General features: G+C 44.1%; 1 protein-coding gene and 1 long non-coding RNA gene across 2 annotated transcripts in view; one reads left to right on the forward strand and one right to left on the reverse strand.

Annotated features, from left to right (window-relative positions):
- The window catches only part of LOC150050864 (multidrug and toxin extrusion protein 2), a 36205-nt gene that overhangs the window by 11261 nt on the left and 2956 nt on the right, over positions 1 to 21988 (reverse strand). Inside the window, exons 3-12 of the mRNA XM_090349440.1 lie at positions 19991 to 20059; positions 18719 to 18867; positions 17448 to 17490; positions 15047 to 15091; positions 13407 to 13504; positions 12098 to 12195; positions 9545 to 9658; positions 8381 to 8448; positions 885 to 993; positions 457 to 532 (exon numbers count right to left, since the gene is read on the reverse strand). Coding sequence (XP_090205566.1) covers positions 457 to 532; positions 885 to 993; positions 8381 to 8448; positions 9545 to 9658; positions 12098 to 12195; positions 13407 to 13504; positions 15047 to 15091; positions 17448 to 17490; positions 18719 to 18867; positions 19991 to 20059 — 869 coding nt within the window. The remainder of the gene's footprint in view (positions 1 to 456; positions 533 to 884; positions 994 to 8380; positions 8449 to 9544; positions 9659 to 12097; positions 12196 to 13406; positions 13505 to 15046; positions 15092 to 17447; positions 17491 to 18718; positions 18868 to 19990; positions 20060 to 21988) is intronic.
- LOC150050865 (uncharacterized) lies at positions 2985 to 12821 on the forward strand. The gene is made up of 3 exons (XR_016538266.1): positions 2985 to 3110; positions 9408 to 9669; positions 12520 to 12821. It is a non-coding gene; the product is annotated as an uncharacterized LOC150050865 (long non-coding RNA).

Consider the following 21988-nt stretch of genomic DNA (forward strand, 5'->3'; position numbering starts at 1 on the left):
GGGCCTTAGTGCATGCTAGGCAAGCACTCAACCACTAGGCCAAACTCCTGGCGTTTTCTGTGTATGTGGTTCCCAGGAATCAAACCTGGCTCTTCATGCATGTGAGGCAGGCCGGCCCTCCAATGAGGTCTTCATTGTTGAAGTGGTGGAAGTTGTGCAATGGCAGGGATTAGGTATGGATGTAGTCCGTGTGCCCTGCACTTGAGGGGTACCTCAGGGGAGAGAAGAGTTTGCCACACGTGTGGCTTTCCGTGTGTCTCTGCGCAAAGCTCACAGGCCTGATGAACAGATGGAGGAGTGCAGATGCTATCACCCCAACTCCTTCCAGTTGAGCACTGTGCTGCTCATTCCAGCTGCCCTACAGGCTTTTTTGCGAAACACAAGGCCACTCTCCTCTCCAGGAAAATACAGTGAGGACAAAAAGCATGGCAGACAGCCTTCTCCAGGACTACCTACTTGTCACTGGTGAATATGTAAGCGACCACATCCTTCAAGGCTGCGAGTAGAACCCCCACTGCAAGTGCACAGATACCTGGGAAATAAACAAGGAAGAAGACGAAATGCCCCCTCTCCAGAGGCCCACATAGCTCCCATGAGAAATTTGCATCCACCATTTAGGAACTGTAATAAGCCAGGTGCAGTAGCTCACGCCTGTAATCCTAGCTACTCAGGAGGCTGTAATCTGAGGACTGCAATTTGAAGCCAGCCCAGTCAGGGAAGCCTGTGAGACTGTTATCGCCAATAAACACTACTCAGAAAAAGCTGGAAGTGACCAAAAAAAAAAAAACTGCCTAAAAAATAGGAGAAAAATTCTAACATGTTGATTTTAACTTATCACAGTAAGCCTAGTATGAAAGCCAGAGAGGAGAAGGGCTTTCGCTTACCTGCACACAAGACAACAGTAGTGCAGGAGCACCGGGCCTGTTCAGCATTCCCTGCCCCTAGAGCATTACCCACTCGGACGCTGGCAGCCACTCCAAAACCATGGGGCACCTGCAAATTAACAACCAGAGTTCACAATTAAGACGAGGTGAGCACTAGATCACTTGGGTCTCACTATGTGGAAACTCCAGAGACAATCAATGGCCTGGGTTCTCTCATGGGTGCGGCTACATCCTGTCTATAAGACAGGAAACAGATGGCTCCTTCAACCTATGTCTTCCCTGGCAAAGAGGGTCGTGCTGCCCAGCTGCTCACTGCTGCATGTGAGCCAGAGAAGGGCCTCTCAATAAACCTGGTTTGGTGGAATGTATCCCCCTTTTTAGTGGCTATACACACACTGTCACCACTTAAGTTAATCCAACTACCTTTGGAAGGCAAGATTTAATAGGAATACACAAAGTATTGATTAAAATTGAAGAAAGTAGGTAAAAAGGGCTCTTAGGACAGATACAGCCTAGCACTCTGTAAGGACTCAAGAAAGTCCATACCTCTCCTGAATGCTGGGACAAGTGAAATATCTCAATTGTCTGATAATCCACTCAGCTGAAATGGGCTTTTTTTTTTTTTCAGTTGAGGGGCTGGAATTCATGGCCTGAATACTGTCCTTGGGCTTTCTCATGGCTAGAGCTCTACCACTTGCGCCAAAGCACCACTTTCGTTTTTTGTTTTTTGTTTTGTTTTTTTTTTCTATGTTTGTGGTACTGAGGAATTGAATCTGGGTTTTTGTGCACACTAAGCAAGTGGTCTACCAAACTCCCAGCTCAATATTTGCTTCTTTTTTTAATTTTTTTTAATATTTGCTTCTTAAACAAACCTTCTTAAACAAAATTCAACCTTCAGAGATTCATGTTCCTCAATTATTTTCCACTAAGATACTGCTTTTTGTTTGGGTAATTTGAGTTGTATAGACACAGCTTTTCATATAATTGATACATTAACTGAAACTCCCTATTCTGCTAGAAGCAGCCTTCTCCCCAAAGCCTAATTTGTTACTGCTTTGAAAATAGCCCAAACTGATAAAACTATATACTAAATTACTAAGATTAAGAACTTGAGTCTCAGTTCAATGCCTCACATCTAAAATGACAGCTACTTAGGAGGCAGACATAGGGAGAATACAGGGTTGAGGCCAACCAGGACAAAAAAGATAGTGAGACAGTGACACTACAAGCCCCAGTATCACGTCTCAAAAAAGGACTTGAAAAATAATCGTAAGACCAGCAAGGTGGCTCACGCCTGTAATCCTAGCTACTCAGGAGGCTGAGATCTGAGGATCAAGGTTCAAAGCCAGCCCGGGTACTAAAGAACATGAGACTGTTATCTCCAATTAATCACTAAAAAAAAATAAGGGAAGTGGGGCTGTGGCTCTAGGAGTAGGGTGGTAGCCTTGAGCTGAAGAGCTCAAGGACAGCACTCAGGCCCAGAGTTCAAGCCCCACAACCCACAACAACAACAACAAAAATAGTTGTGAGGGGAAAAAAAAAGCCTAGCAAGATATCAAGGTTTTGAGTTCAAACACCAGAACTAGCACACGCATGCCTGCACATGTGCGAACACACACACACTCCAGCGTATACCTTTTATGTGTGTGTGCTGGGACTGGGCTTAAACTCAGGGCCTAGATACTGTTCCTGAGCTGTTTTGCTCAAGGCTATCACTCTACCACTTTGGGCCACAGCTCCACTTTCAGTTTTTTGGCGCCTAATTGGATATATGAGTCTCATAGACTTTCCTGTCTGGGCTGGCTTCAAACCACAGTCCTCAGATCTCAGCCTCCTGAGTAACTAGGATTATGGTTGTAAGCTACTGGTGCCTGGCTAAATTGGATTTTTTTAAATGACTGACCAGCTCATATTTTCAATTCCCATCCCTTTTCCAAAACCACAAACACAGGGAACAGGAAAGCAGGTGTATGTTCACACTCGGGTGGACTGGGCAACCACACCCCAGAACATACCAGATGGCAGGATCTCAACTCTTTTGTCCCAACAGTTCCCTGGCAACCTAAGTTCCAGGTTCTGTGTACGCAGAAGGCACTGTACCTAAGGAGAGGTCCTCACACGTCCCTGGACCGCTGCCATCCTCACCTCTATCCCCAAAAGGGCTGAGGCCCAGAAGCAAGCCCTCCTTTATGTCATTGAAGATGGTAGATATAGAAGCAATGTGGGGTAAGAGTGAGGAGGCCAGTCCATAACTGCGTAGTTCTTATCCACAAACCTGAAGATGAAGATGTTACTTGACAGGTGCTGGGGAAAGATTGTTGGAGGAAAAAAAAACAAATCTCCAAATAACAGGACAGGAATGCTATGTTAGCCATTTATTTATGTATTTGTTTATTTATGTATATGCAAGGTATGTATATAACTAGGGCTGGCCTTGAAGCCCAGATCCTCCCTCTGAGTGTTGGGATTTAGGCTGGTGTCATTATACGTGGCTCATTTCATTCACATATATATATATATATATATATATATATATATATATATATGTGTGTGTGTGTGTGTGTGTATATATATATATATATATATATATATATATATATATATATATATATAACTGGGCTTTAAAAATCCCATGGTTTGAGGAAGACTGAATGTCATTTCCCCAAAGATAAATAAAAGGCCATTGGCCACAGAGGAAACAAAACAGCTGTTTCAAAGAACAGGAAAGATTGTTTAAAGATTCAATGTAAGCTGGGCATGGTGGCTCATGCCTGTAATCCTAGCTACTCAGGAAGCTGAGATCTAGGAATGGAGGTTCAAAACAATCCCGAGCACTAACGACCGTGAGACTCTTATCTCCAACTAACCACTAGAAAAGGGGAAGTGGGGCTGAGGCTCAATGGGTAGGGTGGTAGCCTTGAGCTGAAAAGGTCAGGGACAGCTTCCAGGCCCAGAGTTCAAGCTCCATAACCTCTCCCCCCACCAAAAAAACAAACAAACAAACAAAAAAAAAACCACAAAGATTTAATGTAATCACCTTAGAGATACATAAAGTCAGGGAAGCCTGAAACTGTAGAGTTCTATGAGGAAACAACAGTGAGAATGAGTTCTTGGAAACTAAAAATGAAATCCAAGACACCAGAAGAGTAAACAACAACAACAAAAAGATTTATTTCAGGTATATAAAAGGTCAAAACCAACACAATTAGTCCAAGAAGTTAATACCTATCTACTAGGAAAATTTAAAAGAACAGAAAAATGTACAGAAAAGGGAAGAAAAAATTAAAACTTTTTCAGAGCTGAGCAATGACAGTTTTCACATTGAAAAGGTATCACAAAGTGAAACAAATTCTATCTATCCATTTATCTGTCTATCCATCCATCCGCCAACCCATTCTCAGAAGTATGCTCCTGTGAAGTTTCAGGACTAAGAGAAAAATCATGTTGTTGGCACAGGAACAAGAGCCAAAATAGAACTAAAAGATCTTAATATTATTGCCATATGAAGTATCATCTTGGACAGAGACTGACTTGGAATTTTTTCCATAGTATTGAATAAGAGTACCTTGTCAATTTGAAGTGCCAGTAAATATTCCTGAGGATACACTACTGGAAATCAGACCCTGTTTAGTCATCGACAAAGAGGGAAATAGCCCTTAGAGATCCAGTACCCCCGAGTGCCAGAACAAGAAGCCATATCTTCAAAATTCAGAGGGAGGGTCAGGAATTTGGCCTACTGGTAAGAGTACTTGCCTAGCATGGACGAAGACCCAGGTTTGATTCCTTGGTACCACATACGTAGAAAAAGCCAGAAGTGGTGCTGTGGCTCAAGTGGTAGAGTTCTAGCCTTGAGAAAACCCAAGCTCAGGCCCTGAGTTCAAGCCCCAGGGACTGGCAAAAAAAAAAAAAAGGAATAAAAAAATTTGGAGGGAAACAAGTTTTGAATCTAGAATCCTATGCTCAAAGTATTAAACATATATCAAGGAAAAGAAAGAGTTTCTAATGTACATAGCTCCTGAACATTCTACAACTATATACTAAAAACTAAAATTTAAACAGTCTAAGAAAAAGAAATGGAACAAAGTATAGACAACTTCATGAAAGAAAATTTGGAAGGAGAGCTCTGTATAATACTAGGCAAAGTCCAGAAATCAGAGGCATTAAAGGACTTTGAAGAGCCCTGATGTAAACACTAATAGTCTTAACATAGGCAAAACCCACACTGCTGGCCAATAAATAAAGCTTACTAGAGGTACCAGAGAAACAAATAAAACACTGTAAAAAAAATCCTAGCCTGGGCCGGGAGTTTGGCCTAGTGGTAGAGTGCTTGCCTAGCATGCACGAAGACCCGGGTTTGATTCCTCGGTACCACATACTTAGAAAAAGCCGGAAGTGGTGCTAAGGCTCAAGTGGTAGAGCTCTAGCCTTGAGAAAAATCCAAGGACAGTGCTCAGGCCCTGAGCTTAAGCCCAGGACTGGCAAAACAAAAAACTGGCCTAAATAGAAATCAAAATGAAAATATGCATTTTCACCAACTAGCAAAATAATTTAAAAAAATCATCCACCTCATCTTCCACATATGCAAGATTTTCCAGTGCAGAGTTTAGGTGACTACTGGGTTTCACTTACGTCTTATCTGATGCACAAACCATCAGTTAGGTCTGTAAATCATACTGCTAAAAAATCATATTATTATTAGGTAATATTTGCTTCTTTCAGATAACTGCTAGGGTATGAAAGACATAGAACATAATTATAGCCTTCACTAAATAAAAACAGTAAAGCTAGAGGCGGATGTATAACACAAGAGTAGAGGCTATGAATTAGAGCCAGTACCCAGACTCCAATCCCATTTATATATTACCTTGAACTTGGACAGAAGATGCTATTCTCTGGAGTTCAGTTTCCTCATCTCTATGTGGGAAGTAACTATAAACTCCCCATATGGCATTTTAATAAGGAGTCCATGAGTTGCTCTTTGTAAATTGTTTAGACTAGTGCCTAGCTCATACATAGCACAAGGGTGGAATTTGGAAGGCAAGTGAGAAGAGGAGTAGAAAGAAATGTAGGGACACAACATTCCTCATAATTTAGGGGGTCAAGCTGCAAGGAGTATAAAGTTGATAGATGAAGAAAAAGAGGCCAGTGTTTGTTATTTCAAGTCATAAAAGCAAGAGAACTAGAAATAAAACAGTCAAAGGAGGGCTGGAGGGAGATGCTAGGAGAAGAAAGCCGAGTTCCTTGTCACTCCTGAGTCAACAGTTACAGGGCAAAAGTGATAACAAATGTAGATGGAGGGCTAGGACCTGGCTCAAGCAGTAAAGCACCTGCTTACCAACTGTGAGGCTCTCCTGTCAAATATTAGGATCATCAAAAAAAATCACAAAAGTAACAACAAAAACTAAGAACAAAGCTTGATGACCATCACAGAACCAAATCCAAATGGATAGAAATGGCTCTGAAACCAGGTGGAAAAATTTTGTGCACTTGAATTCTGCAAAAGCATTATTTGCTGGCCAGTATGTATGAGATAACTTCTTTTTTTTTTGCCAGTCCTGGAATCTGAACTCAGGACTTAGGCACTGTCCCTGAGCTTCTTTTGCTCAAGGGTAGTGTTCTACCACTTGAGCCACAGCACACTTCTGGCTTTTTCTGTGTCTTTGGTACTAAGGAATCAAACCCAGGGCTTCATGCATGTTAGGCAAGCACTCTACAAACTAGGCCAAACTCCCAGCCCCTGTGTGAGCTAACCTTGTAATTGTTAAAAAAAATATTTTAAGAACACATAAAAACACACAGACAAAGGGACAGAGGGGTGAACAAATGCAGCACTGGTACTCACTAGACCCTATGTTGAAAATAAACTATACAACTCTTGGGATGGAGACAGCAAAGGAAGAGATGATATTGTCCAAAAAGAAATGCACTCATTACCTGACATATGTAACTGTAACCTCTTTGTACATTACCTTCATAATAACAGTAAAAAGAAAAAAAATAAGAAAAGTTTATCACTAGTGAAACCAATAGAAAACAATCTTCCCATTACAAAGAACTCATATAAACAAAGAAGAAACAATCCCACTAAATATAAATAGGCAAGGATCATTAAAACTAGTTAAATATAAAAATGATTAACCCCACTGATAAAAAGTAAAACGCTCATTTTTCATATATTGAGATAATGAAATATTCATTTCGAACAAGATTTCTTTAGCATTATGTTCTCAAGGATAAAATTGTGTGTGTGTAATCAAGACAATACTAGATAGCCAGGCACTGGTCACTCATATCTAAAATCTTAGTTACTCACAAGGCTGAGAGAGATCTGGAGGACACATATTCAAGCCAGCCTGGATAGAAAAGTCCCCAGGGACTCCATTTCCAATTAATCTGCAAAGTATACAACTGGAGGTATGGCTCAGTGTGGACCATGAGCAAAAAATCCAAGTGAAAGTGCAAGAGTCCAAGTTTAAGCTCTAGTATCAGCACACACACACACACACACACACACACACACACACACACACACACAATCATGCCATTGGTAAGTAGGGATAGTTTTCCTTCTTTCCAATCATAATATCTTTATTTCATTTTATCACCTAATTGTCCAGGCTAGAATCTTCAATACAATAATACAGTACTCATTGAATCTTTTTTTTTGCCAATCATGGGCCCAAGCACTGTCCCTGGGTTTTCTCAGGGCTAGAGCTCTACCACTTGAGCCACAGCACCACTCTGGCTTTTTCCTGTGTATATGGTACTGAGGACTTGAACCCAGGTCTTTGTGCACGCTAGGCAAGCACTCTACCACTAGGTCAAACTCCCAGCTCCTGTTCATTGAATTTTTAAAGTTAAAGTATCCTATCAGATGTGACAGGAAGAGGCAAGTAGAAAGGGAATCATAGCATAAAGAGCCAAGCAATGGGTGCAGAACCACATCCAGGAACATTTTGCCAAACATCCCTTTCCATCATTGTCCTGGAAGAGTGACATCACATTCTACTAACTGCCAATCACACCCGCAGGCAGAACATCTCTCAGCAGCCTCCAACTCCTTTCCCTTCCTGGGACGTTGGCCTCATCATACCACAAGGTCTCCTGTGACCAACAGGAAACCCAGGCGCTCTCTGTCTCTCTAACCTTGCCTTAGTCTCTTTCCCTGCAGTCCTTGGGTAAGCCTGCTTCCTACCAAAGAAGCTATCTCCTCTCCTGGCATCTTCCTCCATTTTCACCCTACCATCCCTTTCATTGCTAGATCCTAGCACTGACTCCACATTAGTTAGCTGAATTGGACTAAGTGATGTCTTACCAACTCAGTTTTCATCTGCAAAGTAGCTACTTTCCCCTAGTTTGTAGAAGAGGAAGCTGAAGTCCAGAAAGGTTAAATCACACTCACCAATGGCATGGGGAGTGGTCCATGATTAACTTTCTCTCGGTGTCTCTCTGTCTCTTTTTCCCCTCTTCCCCCCACCCCCAGGTGTGGTTCTTACCATGTAGGCCACAGAAGCCAGTTCATAAATGATGGCCTGGGCACCCAGCTCTGTCACATTAATGAGTCCTGAAACATTAGAACACACATAACACATTGTAAAAAAAAAAAAAAGTAGATGGAAGGCAACTTCCTTCTTATAAAACTGGAACACACAAGGTATACACATACCATATTTTGTTTGGCCATGCTGGGGAGGGAAGCCAGGGCATGCTAAGGAAGCTCTGTCACTGACTCCAGCCCCTAGAACCTATTTCTATAATGGCCAAGAATGCCCCGGAAGTATTTACAGATGCTGCCCCCCTCCCCGACACTGCCATTTCCTGTGTCTACAGCTTGCTCTATTACATTGCTAATGAGAAGATGGCTACATAAAATACCATGCCAGGGGCCGGGAGTTTGGCCTAGTGGTTAAAGTGCTTGCCTAGCATGCATGAAGACCCGGGTTCGATTCCTCGGTACCACATACATAGAAAAAAGCCAGAAGTGGTGCTGAGGCTCAAGTGGTAGAGCTCTAGCCTTGAGAAAGTCCAAGGACAGTGCTCAGGCCCTGAGTTCAAGCCCCACAACTGGCAAAAAAAAAAATACCATGCCAGGTCTATGTAAAACAGAGTGAAGCCTACCATTTTTCTGTGTGTGTTAAAGTGCCCCAGCCTTGGCCAGATGCCTAAGCTGATGTGACAGTTTGGAGACCTAAATGGGATTTTTGTCTTCCTGCTCCTTAGCACATCCAAACTCGCTCCCCTTCACCCCCCTCTCTCTCTTTGTGGTCAGTCATGGAGCTTGAACTCGGGGCCTAACCTCTTTTGCTCAAGGCTAGGGCTTTACCACTTTGAGTCACAGCGTCACTTCCGGTGTTCTGGTGGTTAACTGGAGATGAGAGTCGCATGGACTTTCTCACCCGGGCTAGCTCTGAACCACAATTCTCAGATCTTACCCTCCTGAGTAGCCAGGATTACACAGGGAGCCACCAATGCCAGTTCACATCCAACCTCTTTACCAGCAGCTTCCCTTTTCGGCATTTACAGAAATGAACAGAGGGCACAGTGGAGCTGAAACCCTGCCTGGCTTGAGAACGTGTATGGCTGATGAAGGGTCTATGCCTATATGGCAGATGTCTTTGAGAGGCTGATGAAACAGCGGCATGCAAGGGATGCTGACAAACCTGCCAGGAACGTTCCAATCTCGAAGGTCCACCACTCGATGCACAGCATGAACATGCTGGGGATGGCCAGGCGAGCGTAGGAGCTCCACTCCTGGAAGCACTCTCGAGTCCAGCCTGGAGAACAGGCAAGCACACAGCACATGCATGCATTGCTCAGGGCTCCTTCACACCAGCCGCTCCATTCCACATCCTATTCTTCTACTTAGCCCAAGACCAGGGTGCCCCAGTCTCCAGCCCAGCATGAAGATGAAGGGATGGGCACCGGAGATGGCAGGTATCAACGTGGCAATATGCAGTGAACTGAACTATATTGGTGCCCTGTCACCCACACAGGGGTAGAGATGGCAGCTCAATTAAAAAAAAAAAATACAAGACATTAGCTGTGTGACAGACTGGGGCTGGAATTGGTGTGTAAGTGGGGGTGGGGGAAAGGAGACTAGCCCCAGGGAACCAGAGAAATAAAATATGATAGATGCACACTATGGTATGAAAAATAGAGACAGATAATAAATAGATAGATATACTGGATCTAGGTTGTATGTGTGTGTGAGCACACACACATTTCAAAAATAAATTGAAGATAACATTTGCATATATATACACAAATACATATATACCTTCATTTATATGCACACATATATGTGTTTACACATGTAAGTGTGTATCACATGCATATGGTAATATGGAGAGGTTTCTTTTTTTTTTTTTTTGCCAGTCCTGGGCTTAAGCTCAGGGCCTGAGCACTGTCCTTGGATTTTTCTCAAGGCTAGAGCTCTACCACTTGAGCCTCAGCACCACTTCTGGCTTTTTCTATGTATATGGCACCAAGGAACTGAACTCGGGTCTTCGTGCATGCTAGGCAAGCACTCTACCACTAGGCCAAACTCCCGGCCCCAAGAGGTTTCTTTTAGAGACAGTCTTGCCATATTGCCTTGGCTGGCCTTGAACTACTGGTCTCAAGTAATCCTACTGCCTCAGCATCCTGATTAACTAGGTTTACAAGCATGAGCCACCACATCCAGCTTTTAGACACTTTAAAATGCATTCTGTTCACATACAACAAACAACAAAAAATCAATTAGACTACAAGAATATGAGCAACTTCTAGGCATCAAAGGGCATATCACCCAAGAATGGGAGAAAATATTTGTAAAGCCTATATGTTTATAAGGATATCTGGATACATTGTGTCCATAATTCATAAAAATCTTCCATAATTCAGCAATAAGAGGAACTAACTCAATTTTAAAATGAGCAAACAATTTATATGTATGCATGTGTATGCTATGCCTGGGTGCTGTCCCTGAGCTGCTTTTACTTCAGGGCAATACTCTACCACTTAAGTCATAACTCTACTTCCAGCTTTTTGTGGTTAAATGATGATAGTCTCATAGATTCTTCCTGTCCAGGCTGGCTTTGAACTGCAGTCCTCAGATCTCAGCCTCCTGGGTAACTAGGATTACAGGCATGAGCCATTAGCACCTGACTGGACAATGACTATTTCTCTAAAGAAGATATACAAATGGACAAGCAGATGAAAAGATGGTAATATCACTAATCATTAGGAAAATGTAAATTAAAACCAACCCAAACTTATTAGGTTACCTAAAACTAAAGAACAAAAAAAAACAAAACAAAAGAACAAATAAGCCAGAAGCCGGTGGCTCATGCCTGTAATCCTAACAATTCAGAAAGCTGAGATCTAAGGATCACAGTTCAAACCAGAGCGGGCTGAAAGGCCATGATACTCTTATCTACAAATAACCACCAGAAAACTGGAAGTGGTGCTGTGGCTCAAATGGTAGAGTGCTATCCTTGAGCCCCAGAGTTCAAGCCCTGTGACAAAGAAAGAAAGAAAGAAAGAAAGAGAGAGAGAGAGAGAGAGAGAGAGAGAGAGAGAGAGAGAGAGAAAGAGAAAGAAAGAAAGAAAGAAAGAAAGAAAGAAAGAAAGAAAGAAAGAGAGAAAGAAAGAAAGAAAGAAAGAAAGAAAACAAAACTAAACCAAGCCCCAGAAAACAACAAAGGCAGCCAAGGAGGTCGACAAACGGTATGTACTGTTGGTGGGGCTGGAATATAAAAAGTGACCCCCATGGGAAAACAATTATTCAAGTTCCTCAAAAAATTAAAAATAGGATCCCCACATGACCCATCAGTTTCATTTCATAAACACAAAAATATCCCATCACTGACCATTTCACTTTTACAATTTTAGTTACTTCAGCATTTTTTGAAAAAAAAAAAACAAAAACTCTTAGATTTCCCAGGAGATTAAAAAACATTTGGGGGCTGAGGATGTGGCCAGTGGTAGAGTGCTTGCCTAGCATGCATGAAGTCCTGGGTTCGATTCCTCAGTACCACCTACACAGAAAAAGCCAGGAAGTGGTGCTGTGGCTCAAGTGGCAGAGCATTAGCCTTGAGCAAAAAGAGGCTCAGGGACGGAGCCCACACCGGGAGTTTAAGCCCCAGGACATTTGGGAAGAAAGTTCAGAATCCAGAGTTGTATCTTACTACAGACGAGGTAAGGAAGGAAGGTAAGGGAGCAATGCAGTGTACCTCCCCAGGTGCTGATGTGAATTTGTTTCCACCACACGTAGAGGAAGAGCAGAGCAGACAGGACGAACTGGGAGGTGGTGTTAGCCCAGGCGGACCCTCTGGAGGAGAAAAGGCCATTATTACCAAACGGATACTTCAAATAGAACCCGTGAGGTTCATTTGTTTCTGTCAGTTGTGGAGCTTGAACTCTGGGGCTGGGCACTGTCCCTGAGCTCTTCAGATCAAGACTACCGTTCTAACACTTGAACCCACGCCACTTCCAGTTTTCGGGTGGTTAACTGGAGATAAGAGTCTCACAGACTTTCATGCCCCGGCTGGCTTTGAAAGCAATCCTCCAGTCTCAGCCTCCTGAGTAGTTAGGATTACAAGTGTGAGCCATCCGCTCCACCACCACCAGCTCTTTCTTTTTCTTTCTTTTTCAGGTGCTGAGGATAGATCTCAGGGCCTGGTACATGCCAGTCAAGTGCTTCACCACTGAATCTCCCCTCTCCCCTACCAGTATATGCTGTCATTCAAATGATGGCTGTGAACAATAATAAATTCTCCACCACTACCCAAGTGCCCACATTAACAGGTGCACACACCACTCACACCCAAAACAAATCTCAACAAATACACCTTGCCGCAACTGAGTCTCCGGTTTTCTCCTCTATTCTCTTCTAGTTCATCTATGGTACTTTTTTTAAGTGCTGGTCATGATCCAGTACAGTGAATTTTGTCAATAAAGGGCTCACATTGACTTGAAGCAATCTAAAATTGGTGAGGCTCCAGATGGAGTCTCGGGCCACATGTGTGGAGGCTGGCTTGGGACAGAAGGCCCAGACGTGTCCTCTGGTGAGGACTGGAGCAGCAGGACACATAAACTCATACTGAAGAAAGCCCAAACTTCTATCTTTCTTTGTAGAACACTGTCCCATCAAGTTTCATGAGATGGAATTTGCTCTGTTGCTTATAATTGGGAGATCCTGGGAGAATCCTGCCAGGCATCTGTTACTCCTTCTTGATTGGCCTACTTAAGCTTCCCCTGCCTGTGGCAAGCTGCCTCCCCAGCCTAACTCCAAATCCAGATGTGAGCCAACACTGCTTCCTCCAGGTCTTTGTCCCTATCTCTCCACCTAACCTCTGCTCACGGCCATCCACCAGCCGAGCTGGCACCCTCAGCAGCCACCTCTTACCTGCCATGCTGAACATCTGACCATCAACGTGTAAGTGCCTGCTGGCCTGTCTGCATATCTTGCTTCAGTTCTAGTTTTTCAGCCCCTGGCGCAGGGCCCACCCAGCCCCTAGACACCCTGTGTGTGTGACTTACACCACTCCGAGGTCCAGGGCATAGAGCAGCAGGGCATTCATGCACACATTGAGGATGTTTGCTGCAATCCCGGTCACAACCTGAGGCATTATGATGCCCTAAAAAAACCCAAAACAGGGAAGAAAGCATGAGTATTTCTTCCAGAGAGGTAGCTAGGCTTTCAAAGAAACATGCATAGCTATTTTTGTCAGTTGTGGAGCTTGAACTCTGAGTTTAGGGGCTGTCCCCAAGCTTCTCAGCTCAAGGCTGGCACTTTCTCTCTGAGCCACAGCTCCACTTCCAGTTTTCTGATGGTTCATTGGAGAGAAGAGTCTCCTGGACTTTCCTTCCCAAGCTGGCTTTGAACCGTGATCCTCAGATCTCAGCCTCTTCAGAAGTTAGGATGACAGGTGTGAGCCACCAGGACCAGGCTGACACAGGATGGTTTTTAAGGAGGGCGAAGTTACACAAGATTGGAGAAACAAAAGGCACCACACACTGGGGTGGCAAGTACCACTGGGGAGACACTGGGGGCACGCTGCTCGACTGTTCTTGGCATGGTGAACCCCTACTCATGGCTAGATGCTACTTGGAAGCACATGTATGGGAAATGTCAGCTCTCTGCTTAATGGGGCCATTTGCTCATTTCCGCTCAGATGAACATTTTCTTTAAGTAAAACTTAAGCTTTTTTTCCCTGTATTTAAACTGTTGAATGCTATCAAAGCAGAGTGTATTCACTAGGGCTTCAGTGGACAGTGGCCTCCGTGTTTAAAGCTAGCCAGCCGCTTGCCTAAAGATGAGCTGGGAGCTCTCCTTGAGCTCAGCCTCTGCCTAGTCAGCTCTGGCCAACTTCTTCCCTTTCCTTCTGAATCTGGTGTGCTAAGAGCACGGTGGGCTCCACACACTCACATCCATTAAGTCAGGAGCAACATCAAGCTGCCAGCCCTGAAGAAGCAGGGAGAATGGGGAATGCTGAAGGAAATGAGGGACAACCAGATGGACTAGATCTGGCATCTCTCCTGGCTGAATGATAGACAGCCCTAGGGCTCTACAATGAGCTTGGTGGGAAGGGGGGTTATGCATGAATTATTGGGCAAAAACTATGCAGGGGGCGGGCAAATGGCTTAGTGGGTTTGATTCCTCAGTACCACATACACAGGAAAAAGCTGGAAGTGGTGCTGTGGCTCAAGTGGTAGCGCGTTAGCCTTGAGCACAGAGTGGCTCAGGAACAGAACCTTGGCCCTGAGTACAAGTCCCAGGACTAGCAAAAACAAAGTGTGCAAAGTATGTATTGTGTGTGTGTGTATGCCTGTGCATGTGTGCATATACCCATTCTGGGGCTCAAACTCAGGACCTGGGCACTATCCCTGAACTTTTTTGCTTGAGCCACAGCACCACTTCTGGTTCTTCTGCTATTTTATTTCTGGTAGAGAAATGTCTAATGTACTTTCCTGCCCAGGCTGGCTTTGAACAGCACTCCTTAAATCTTCATCTCTTAAGTAGGTAATATTACAGGTTTGAGCTACTGGCAACTGGTTGTAGCCATTGCTTTCTGTAGAAAGTCCTTGTACAGGGGACAAAAAGAAAACAGGAGACAGTTCCTTCAAAATATTTACCATGTATTTCCAGGATATGGAGTGAACATATAAAAAAAAATTACCTGACTCTGCAAGTATCTTGTCTGCAGCTGGAACAGGAATGCTGCCTAGACAGTAAGCAGAAAATAAGTTTTATTTAATTCCTGCCTTGTTGCTGCTGTTGTTCTGTGGTTGTTGGGAGCCAGAGTGGAATCCAACTGTACCTTGACTTGCATCAGACGATGGCTTTATTGTCTTATTGTTTTCTGGCCCTATTCTATGTAAATGACCTGAGAATTACCATATGAATGTAACACCTGGAGGTTCCCTGGGTCTGGAGGAGGGAAGAAGCAGAGTGAAAAATAAACGCGGCAGTCTTTACCTGGACTGCGGACATCCCGGACCCGGTGTGTCTGTCTCTCTTCTATTTCTTCCTAGTCCTTGCCCCCTATTTCAGGAACCCCGATCTGCGAACCCTGGCTTGCTGCCGGCTGGCCCCGGCATGTGGTGAGCTGGATCAAACCTAGGCCTGGCACATGTAAGTAAGGGCTTTATCAATGAGCTCCAACCCTAGTCCTAGCAGATACTTATTTATTTTGTGCCAGCTTGAATGCAAGGCCTAGGTACTGTCCTTGAGTTTTTTTGCTCAAGACTGGTACTCTATCACATGAGCCACAGCTCCACTTCTGGCTTCTTTTTGATAATTGGAGACAAAAGTCTCACACACTTACCTACTGTCTTTGAACCAAGATCCTCAGATCTCAGCCTCCTGAGTAGCTAGAATTACAGGCATAAGCCACCAATATATGTCTATCAGTAGATACATTCTTTTTGCTAGTCCTGGGGCTTGAACTCAGGGCCTGAGCACTACCCTTGGGCTTTCTCAAGGCTAGAGCTCTACCACATGAGCCTCAGCACCACTTTTGGATTTTTCTATGTATGTGGTATAGAGGAATCAAACCCAGGTCTTCATGCATGCTAGGCAAGCACTCTACCACTAGGCCAAACACCCGGCTCTAGATAAATTTTAATAAGGTATTTTACTAAGAATATTAGTGCTGGATGCCAGTGGCTCATGCCTGAAATCCTAGCTACTCAGGAGGTTGAACTCAGAAGGCTTGTGGTTTGAGACCATTCCAGGCAAAAAGTTCACAAGACCCAGATTTCAACTAATAAAAAAATTGAGCACAGTGGTGTTGGTGAAGCAAAGTCCAGATGGCCCTATCTAAAAAACAACCAGAGCAAAAGGGCTTGTCTAGCAAGCACAAAGCCCAGTTTCAGTCTCCAGTAATGTACACACACACACGCGCGCGCGCGCACACACACACACACACACACACACACACACACCTATTAGTAATATAACTGGGGGGAGGGGAGTGATTTTTGTTTTTTTGCTCAAAGCTATCACTATACTTCAGCCACAGCTCCACTTCCAGCTTTTTGGTAAGTACATTGGTGATAAAAGTCTCAGAGACTATGGGGCGGGGAGTTTGGCTTAGTGGTAGAGCATTGCCTAGCATGCATGAAGACCCAGGGTTTGATTCCTTGGTACCACATACATACAAAAAAGCTGAAAGTGGTGCTGAGGCTCAAGTGGTACAGCTCTATCCTTGAGAAAGTCCAAGGATAGTGTTCAGGCCCTGAGTTCAAGCCCAGGACTGGCGAGAGAGAGGCAGAGAGAGAGAGACAGAGAGAGAGGGGGGGGGGAGGAAGCGAGCGAGCTCAGGGACACCAGCCAGGGCCTGAGTTCAAGCCCCACCACTGGCAAAAATAAAAATAATTCAGCTATATCACTCCTATGTATGTATCTATAGAGAAATTAACACAATGGAGGGGCCGGGAGTTTGGCCTAGTGGTAGAGTGCTTGCCTAGCATGCCCGGAGACCCGGGTTCGATTCCTCAATACCATATACATAGAAAAAAGCAGCAAGTGGTGCTGAGGCTCAAGTGGTAGAGCTCTAGCCTTGAAAAGAAAAATCCCAGGACAGTGCCCAGGCCCTGAGCTTAAACCCAGGAATGGAGACAGAGAGAGAGAGGGAGAGAAATTAATACAATGGAGATGCCTGCATCTGTGTTTAGAGTAGCACTATTTCCAATAGCCAAGGTATGGAAACAGCCTGGGTGCATATCATACAGGACTGGATAGAGAAAATGTGGGGTATTATTCAATCATAGAGAACAAAATCATGCAATTTGCAAGACAATGAATAGAACTGGAGATCATCATATTAAGTGAAATAAGCTAGATTTTTGTAGAAAAACATCATCACATGTTTGTTTTTCTCTGATGTGAAATACAGAAAGAAAATAGACCGAAGAAAGAAGAGGAAAAGTTGAAGAAAAGGGGGAGCAGGGAGGAGGGGGGATTAAGAGAAGGAAATATGGTCAAAGTATAGTACATACATGTAGGAAAATGAAAAGAAATTGCTTTCTAAATTAATATACACGATATTAATAAAAAGAAGCAGTCTTAAAACTTACTGGCAGAGCTGGAATGAAAACCATCACATAAACTTGAGCTATCCTGAAATAATAAAATAGTCTTCAGTTAATAATAAAATAGTATCTAGTCATACTCTCTTCAAGTTGAACAGATTAGGTCCTAAAAATTAAAACTAAAAACAGATTCTGTGGGAGAAACTGGTTCACAACTTTGGTTTTCTGCCCAACATGAGCTCTGTGAAATGTCTGCTATCTAAAAGGAAGCCAGACAACTTGACAGTTTTCAGGTTCTTCTTGGCCTAAAAGATAAAGTGCACACACACAAAAATGAACAAAAGCTCAAGCACAATTAAGAAACCTTCTGCAATCTCCAGAATTACTTCACAGTGAGAATCTTCTAGAAGGGACCATGTATCCTAGGGGCAACACGAAAGGCAACACTGGAACTGTAAGTCTAAAAAAACAAAATAATCCAAGCCAAGTGTGGTACCTCACCCCTATAATCCCAGCTACTTAGGAGGCAGAGACTGTTCAAGGCCAACTCAGGCAAGATGCTGGTGAGACTGTCTCAATCTCAATATGGTAATACAAATCTGTCATCTTAGTTTCCTGGAGGGCATAAATAGGAGGACTACAGTTCTACAGCAAAACAAAATCCTATCTGAGGGCTGGGAGTTTGGCCTAGTGGTTAAAGTGCTTGTCTAGCATGCATGAAGACCCGGGTTTGATTCCTCAGTACCACATACATAGAAAAAAGCCGGAAGTGGTGCTGAGGCTCAAGTGGTAGAGCTCTAGCCTTGAGAAAGTCCAAGGACAGTGCTCAGGCCCTGAGCTCAAGCCCAGGACTGGCAAAAACAAACAAACAAACAAAATCCTATCTGAAAAGTAACTAAAAATAACAAATGAAAAATAACTAAAGTGAAAAAATGGTGGGGTCATGGCTCAAGTAGTAGAGTGTCTGCCTAGCAAACAAGCACAAGGCCCTTAGTAGAAATCTCTGTACCATTAAAAAGGAAAAAAAAAAAGGAAAGGAAGGAAGAATCCAAAACCCCAATAACAACTCTAAAATTCAAAGTAAAGACAATTGTAATGGTACATGACTCTTGTTGGGAAACATGGTGTGAGGGCATACAGGAGGGCTGGGGGCCAAGAGCACATTATCCTGGGTCGTCAGGTCCCTGCAACTAGGATCTGGGTCCACAGTCACAGCTTCCACTTGCAAGGGTTTGAGGACAGCTAGTGATCTGCCCACGGCAGCAGACTTCCCCTTACTTTGATCCCACAAACGGTGAGCTGGTGGCACTGCTCACCTGGCAACTTCGGGGTCTTGCTGCAGGAGCAGGAGGAGGCGCTCGGTGTTGATAAAGATGGCCCAGCATGGGAAGCAGCAAAGCAGCAAGATAAGGATTCCTCTCTGTAGTATGATGCCCACGCGTTTCAGGTTCCTGCCCCCAAAGGACTTGGGAAACAAATGGGCGGGGAAGGAATAATCTATCAGCAGCCCAAGGACGGAAGCAGCCACTTCCTGTTGCCCAACTACGACTAAGGCAGCCATGCCTCCCGAAGCCAGGAGTGCAGGTGGGCTGCAGGCCCAGGGATATACCCTGCGAGCTAGTTGCCACCCTGGTGTTCTACCCCTCCTGAGCAATTGGTCCCTGCTCTTGGGAACTGGGGCAGTTAACCAGGAGATTTGGAAACGGTGAGATAGGTTGAAGCTTCAGGAGATGATGGTTGTGGTATAAGGTGAGGGAGGGAGGGTCCCAGGGCTGGGCAAACCTTAGTAGGGCAGAGGAAGAAAAATATTCATATTATAGGGAAGGCCAAGTGAGTTTAGGATGGCCTGGTGTTCACCCAATGATTTCATCATGGAGCCCCTAAAAGAGGTCAGGACCTGGGCTGGGAATGTGGCTTAGTGGTACAGTGCTTGCCTAGCATACATGAAGCCCTGGGTTCGATTCTTCAGTAACACATACACAGAACAGGAAGAAGAATGAGAAACATGGTCCTGAGCAGATGAGGCAGAGGACGGAAGTAACATAACTGTGATGAGAAGCCAATGATTTGGACTGAGTTCCTGTATCAACCTCAACAGACCAGATCACATAGAACCAAAATGGAGTCCTTTATGCCAAATGCCTTCTCCTCAAACTGAATCTTTAAGGACGTGATAGATCCCTCAACGGATGCATATTTCCTGAAAACAAGAAACCCTGTGAGCCTTCTTAAGTCTGGATAAATAACGAGAATAAGCACCTCTGCTTCTAGCTAGGCTAAAGAAAGCAGCATAAAGCTGCGTGATATAAAGTTTATCCCACTTCTGTTTCCTTGTTCCCTCCATGATGGTCTCTATACTGCAAAAGGAGCTGCTTCTACTCCTGACTCACAACTAAAGCTCTGATCTAGAACTATGTGGCTGTAGTTTTCCTCCTGTGACACAGGAGAGCTACTTGCTCTGCACATACATTCCCCTGGCAGTACTGTGTTTGCCTAGTTGACCACAGAATGGACGCTTTTCTGGGCAGTCTCTAGAACGAAAAATAATTGCCCCCCCCAAAAGCTTACAGGGGCAACGAGATCCTCACCTGGGACATCAGTGTATCGCAAGCAGAGGCTAAGCCAGTTCCAACAGAGATCCCAGTGACATTCACAACCTGTAAGAAACAGTGGGTGCCACAAATACCATCACCACCGAACAGCTTACTTTTCACCAAGGGACCTTGTCTTTAAAAAGCTGCTCATAACTGCACAGTATTTCAGATCAAATGAGATCCTATGGAACAAAAACACCCTTCTAACTTGTAGAGAATATACTTTTAACTCTGTGCCAACCGAGTTTTTCTTAATGCAGTGCATTATCTCTGTATTTAAAACCAGGCACTGCAATGCACGCCTGTAGTCCCAGCTACTCAGGTGGCCAGAAGAGTCTAATGCCAGCGCCTCCGAAACATAACAAGATCTTGCTTTGGAAAATAAAAAGGAAAACAAAGAAAAGGAAAAAGAAAAAAAACTTAAATAAGTAAAAGTTAAAGTTTGGCTAATATCTAAAGACCATACACCCAATAATGTCCCTTGTATGAGAATTTACTCCGAAATTCCTCTATATCCCCTGTGCCTAAAGTTTGCTTGACCCTTGAATAAGTAATTCAGCAAAAACCTGAGGTTTGCTTCAGAGCTGAACAGCAAGCAGCCTGATTGGTGCTGACCTGGCTGGGCTCATGTGTCTAACCCATGTCCCTCAACCCAACTCTACTAGCTCCTCACACATTCTTCCACAGCAAAAGCACTCGTGTGAACCACTACAAAGGCTGTGTATAAAAGAATGTCTTTTGGGCTGGGAGTTTGGCCTAGTGGTAGAGTGCTTGCCTAGCAAGCACAAAGACCCAGGTTCGATTCCACGGTACCACATACGTAGCAAAAAGCCAGAAGTGGTGCTGTGGCTCAAGTAGTAGAGCCCTAGCCTTGAGAAAATCCAGGGACAGTGCTTAGGCCCTGAGCCCAAGCCCAGGACTGGCAAAAAAAAAAAAAAGAATGTCTTTTCAGTTAAATAAGACAAACACTTCTAAATCCTTTCATCTTATATACAATTTGTAATAAGGTTGAGACTTTATTTTTGCAGTGTTGATGATTAAACTCTAGAACTTGAACTATGTTAGGCAACACCCCCAGCTCTGGCCCAGGGTAGACGTCCACCCCTGCAATCCCAGCACTTGGGATGCTGCTGAAGCAAGAAGATCATGAGTTCAAGGCCAGCCTGGACAACAGAGAGCCTTTGTTTCTCAAAATAAATTTTTTGCTCAAAAAGCTCAAATAAATGTTATCTAGCTATGATGTAAATGAGTCAACAGTCTGTTACAGTTTCAGTCTAAAAAGCAAAGCAAAGTTTCATCACCTGCTGGCTAAGAACAGCAGCAGAGCTCCCCTAGAGCTTATCTGGAGCTGCTCTAGCCTATGGAGCTACCAACCTTCCTGCACGTCATCCTTATGCCTTTCCACAGTGGTGGATTGTAGTTCTTTATTCCTGCTGCTTTCCCATCCCAAACCAGTAATCTTCCTGCCTTGTCTTTGGGGTTTTGAAGGATAAACAGAAAAAAAGAAAAAACATAAAATCCTCTTCCCCCACCCCTCCCATTTTGGTATTAGAATTGAACTGAGGACCTTATGCTTCCTAAATAGAAGATGTACCACTGAGCCATGACCTCAGTCCTAAAACCTTAATTCACTCAGCCCCCACTTCAAAATATACTTTAAAATCATTTCAATGAAACAAAGAGTCAAAGTTTCCATGATACAGAGCAGAAAAGCTGACAGGGCTGGGGCGGCAGGAAAGGACCAGAGATGGGACACCTGTACCATGTGTTTCTCTGAAATATTGGATTGGGCAACGTCTGTGCCAGGAGCCAAGCAGAAGAGAACTTGAGATTTGGAAGGAGACAGAACCACAAAGATAAACATCAGCAGAAAGTGGCCAGAGCCAAGATTCAGCACCCACAGGGCCAGTGGCCCTGGAGGAGGGCCAGATGGCTGCAGAGGAGGGGCAGGGAAGGGGAGGGCCACCAAGGAAGTGGTGTGGGAAGATGATG

Source organism: Megascapheus bottae, chromosome 17, assembly GCF_031878675.1.
Source record: "Megascapheus bottae isolate mThoBot1 chromosome 17, mThoBot2.hap1, whole genome shotgun sequence".
In the NCBI taxonomy this organism is placed as follows: domain Eukaryota; kingdom Metazoa; phylum Chordata; class Mammalia; order Rodentia; family Geomyidae; genus Megascapheus; species Megascapheus bottae.